Source organism: Micropterus dolomieu, linkage group LG23 (assembly GCF_021292245.1).
Source record: "Micropterus dolomieu isolate WLL.071019.BEF.003 ecotype Adirondacks linkage group LG23, ASM2129224v1, whole genome shotgun sequence".
Taxonomy (NCBI): Eukaryota; Metazoa; Chordata; class Actinopteri; order Centrarchiformes; family Centrarchidae; genus Micropterus; species Micropterus dolomieu.
The window spans coordinates 31,618,566-31,621,235 of NC_060172.1; the positions used below are offsets into that span (position 1 = coordinate 31,618,566).

The following is a 2,670-nucleotide window of genomic DNA, read 5'->3' on the forward strand; positions in this document are numbered from 1 at the left end:
TGGATACCAATAAGTCTGTCCGTTAAATATCTATAGCCAGCAACCAATTAGATTATCTTAATGCTAGAAGCAGGGAGATAATATATCCTGCCTGCCAATTGTCTGTCCAACCACTACTGTTTGTTTTTACCCTTTAGTTTTTTTAGTCGTTAAAAAAAACATATAATGTGTTTATTAGCGAGCTTCAGAGGTCCAGTACTGATAGACATTTTTGTGTGTTAAACAGAGCCAGGCTAGCTGACTGTCACGTGGCTGTTGCTTCTATCGTACAGACATGCAAGTGGTATCTAGCTTCTAATCTAACTTTGCATGAAAGTGAATCAGCAAAATGTGAAAAGTCTGTTCTTTAAAGTCAATAAAATCCTACCGTGAGTGTTTGTTTTTGTGTGTGTGTGTGTGTGTGTGTGTGTGTGTGTGTGTAGGTGTGTATGTGGGATTGCTAACTCTTGTACCAGTAGAATTAAAGCTCCAATCTTCATCAGCATCAAAGTGTATGTCTCCACCAATACCAGACCCGGGCATAAAGGCATGAGCCAGGACTCCTCCTTTGCCATCAAAAGGTGAGCCGTCCTTATGGTCTGCAACAAACAGAGCAGTTGGCCATTATACTTAGTGAATCTTTATGCTATTTGTCAGGATCACTGTGCAAATCAAATTTTAGAGCTCACCGCCATGGTGAAAGGAGATGACAATGTCAGCCTCTTTCCTGCCCCGCTTGCGAAATTTCATCGGCGCTACGTTGGACCAGAGTTTCCATGCTGCTCTGAAGACTCTGGAAACCTTTGAGGCCTGGATAGGGAACTTGTAGCCAGCAATCCTGAGGAACAAAGATTGAATTTTACTACTTAATTTGATTCATCTTTACTTATCTGATAAATGTCATGTTTTCTTTCCTGTGAGGGAGAAGAGTAGAATAATAATTTTGGCTTGTGGTGTGGATCTATGGATGCCAGTGTCCATCTGTCAGTCATCTGGTCCAAAACCTTGGTCCAGACTGAAATATCTCAACAACAATTGCATGGATTGCCATACAGTTTAGTACAAACATTCATGGTCCCCAGAAGAAAAGTCCTACGGACTTTGGTGATCCCCTGGTTTTTCCTGTAGCACCAGCAGAGGTTCACATTTGGGGTTTTGAGTCAAATGTCAACAACTATAAAATGGATTGCCATAAGATTTGGTACAGACGTTCATGGCCTCCCCATGATGAATTATGATATATTAATGTTTGTAATCCCTTAGGATTTCCTCAAGTGTCACCGTCAGATCAGAATTTCCAATAATTTTTTTTTTTACCAAATACCTGCAGAACTAACGGTATTCCAAAGTACTTTGATTTTGTGCTAATTAGCAAATGTTAACAACTAAGATGGTGAACATGGTAAACATTTTACCTGCTAAACATTAGCATATTAGTGCAGTCTGTGATTTAGACTGTGCTTTTCAGTAAAAATCACATTACAGGCATTTTTTACTGCCCTGCTTTCTGAACATTTCAAACCTGTAGCTGAGGGTTCTCTTCTTCCAGCGAACTGACTCTCCAAATCGTTCCACATCTGACAGACCACAGCGCGGCTTCTTCATTACTGCCAGAGTCTCTCTGGTCAGCTCTCCACTTGGAGGTAAACCAAAGAAGCGCTGCATCTTCTGGACGTTATCACAGAATTCAGTCGTCCAATCAGCATCTTCATCTGGGTCTGTAGTCCTCTTCTGTCTCTCTGACTTGGGCTTGTAGCCATAGAAGTGCCGTAGATATTCCTGAACATGATCATTTAGTCAGTATGCAAGATGGTGAGTTACTGTCAACTGAATGTATGCTGACCTGATGTAAGCCATTCAAACACTAGACTTAAACACAAATTTATATTTTTAATGTTTTCTTTGTTGTATCTCTCAAACAAGAAGAAATAACATGCTGACACAAGCAGCTTGAAAACAATTTGCAATGGGTAAACTTTATAAAACAAATATGCAACCTCTCATGAAATGACATCAAAGACCACAAACCAGGCCAGAAAACAAGGTGTAGTCATGGTCATCTACTGCTGGCTCGACTACGGTAACGCTCAGGGGTGTAGTGACTAGGGAGTAGCCTGGAAATCTCCTGAAATCTGATTTACAGGGATAATGTGGAAAACATATTTGATTAAATTCCTTTAAAAGATACTTGTAAAATGTCTTCAGTTAAGGAGAAAATTCATAAAATCCTTCAAGCAACTAACTCCTCTGCTGTACAGGATTGTATTTGATTAGCAGATATGTGTGTGGAACAGACACAGATTCACTAATGGCCTCTGGAAGCCATTTGTCACACATTTTGTTTGAATTGGCTGGAAAGAAAAGAGTTTGAATGAAGGAGCTGCATGCTATGAGGAGAATAAAGAAATTGTATTTCTTGCAGGCTTACATTCAGTTTGTGTCTAACAAATGGAATGTTATTAATTAATAAAATTAAATAAAATGTTTTAGAAAACGTTTTTGCTGAGAAATGATTTAAGTGAATACATTCACTTAAATTGCACATTTTATTTAATGACTATAGTCATAAATGTACAAAACTCTCTGTCATGCTGTCTAAAATGTTGAAATATAGTGTTAATTGTAGAGAAAATATCTATGGATACAAAGCATTCAGATTAAGATAATATTGTTTTTTTTATTATCTTTTTT

The 2,670-nt window shown here is 38.2% G+C and overlaps 1 protein-coding gene across 1 annotated transcript in view; it reads right to left on the minus strand.

Moving 5' to 3' along the window:
- The window catches only part of LOC123963790 (matrix metalloproteinase-18-like), an 11,924-nt gene that overhangs the window by 5,026 nt on the left and 4,228 nt on the right, over nucleotides 1-2,670 (minus strand). The window contains exons 3-6 of the mRNA XM_046040834.1: nucleotides 2,008-2,182; nucleotides 1,502-1,758; nucleotides 669-817; nucleotides 453-578 (exon numbers count right to left, since the gene is read on the minus strand). Of these exons, the coding sequence (XP_045896790.1) occupies nucleotides 453-578; nucleotides 669-817; nucleotides 1,502-1,758; nucleotides 2,008-2,182 (707 nt within the window). The remainder of the gene's footprint in view (nucleotides 1-452; nucleotides 579-668; nucleotides 818-1,501; nucleotides 1,759-2,007; nucleotides 2,183-2,670) is intronic.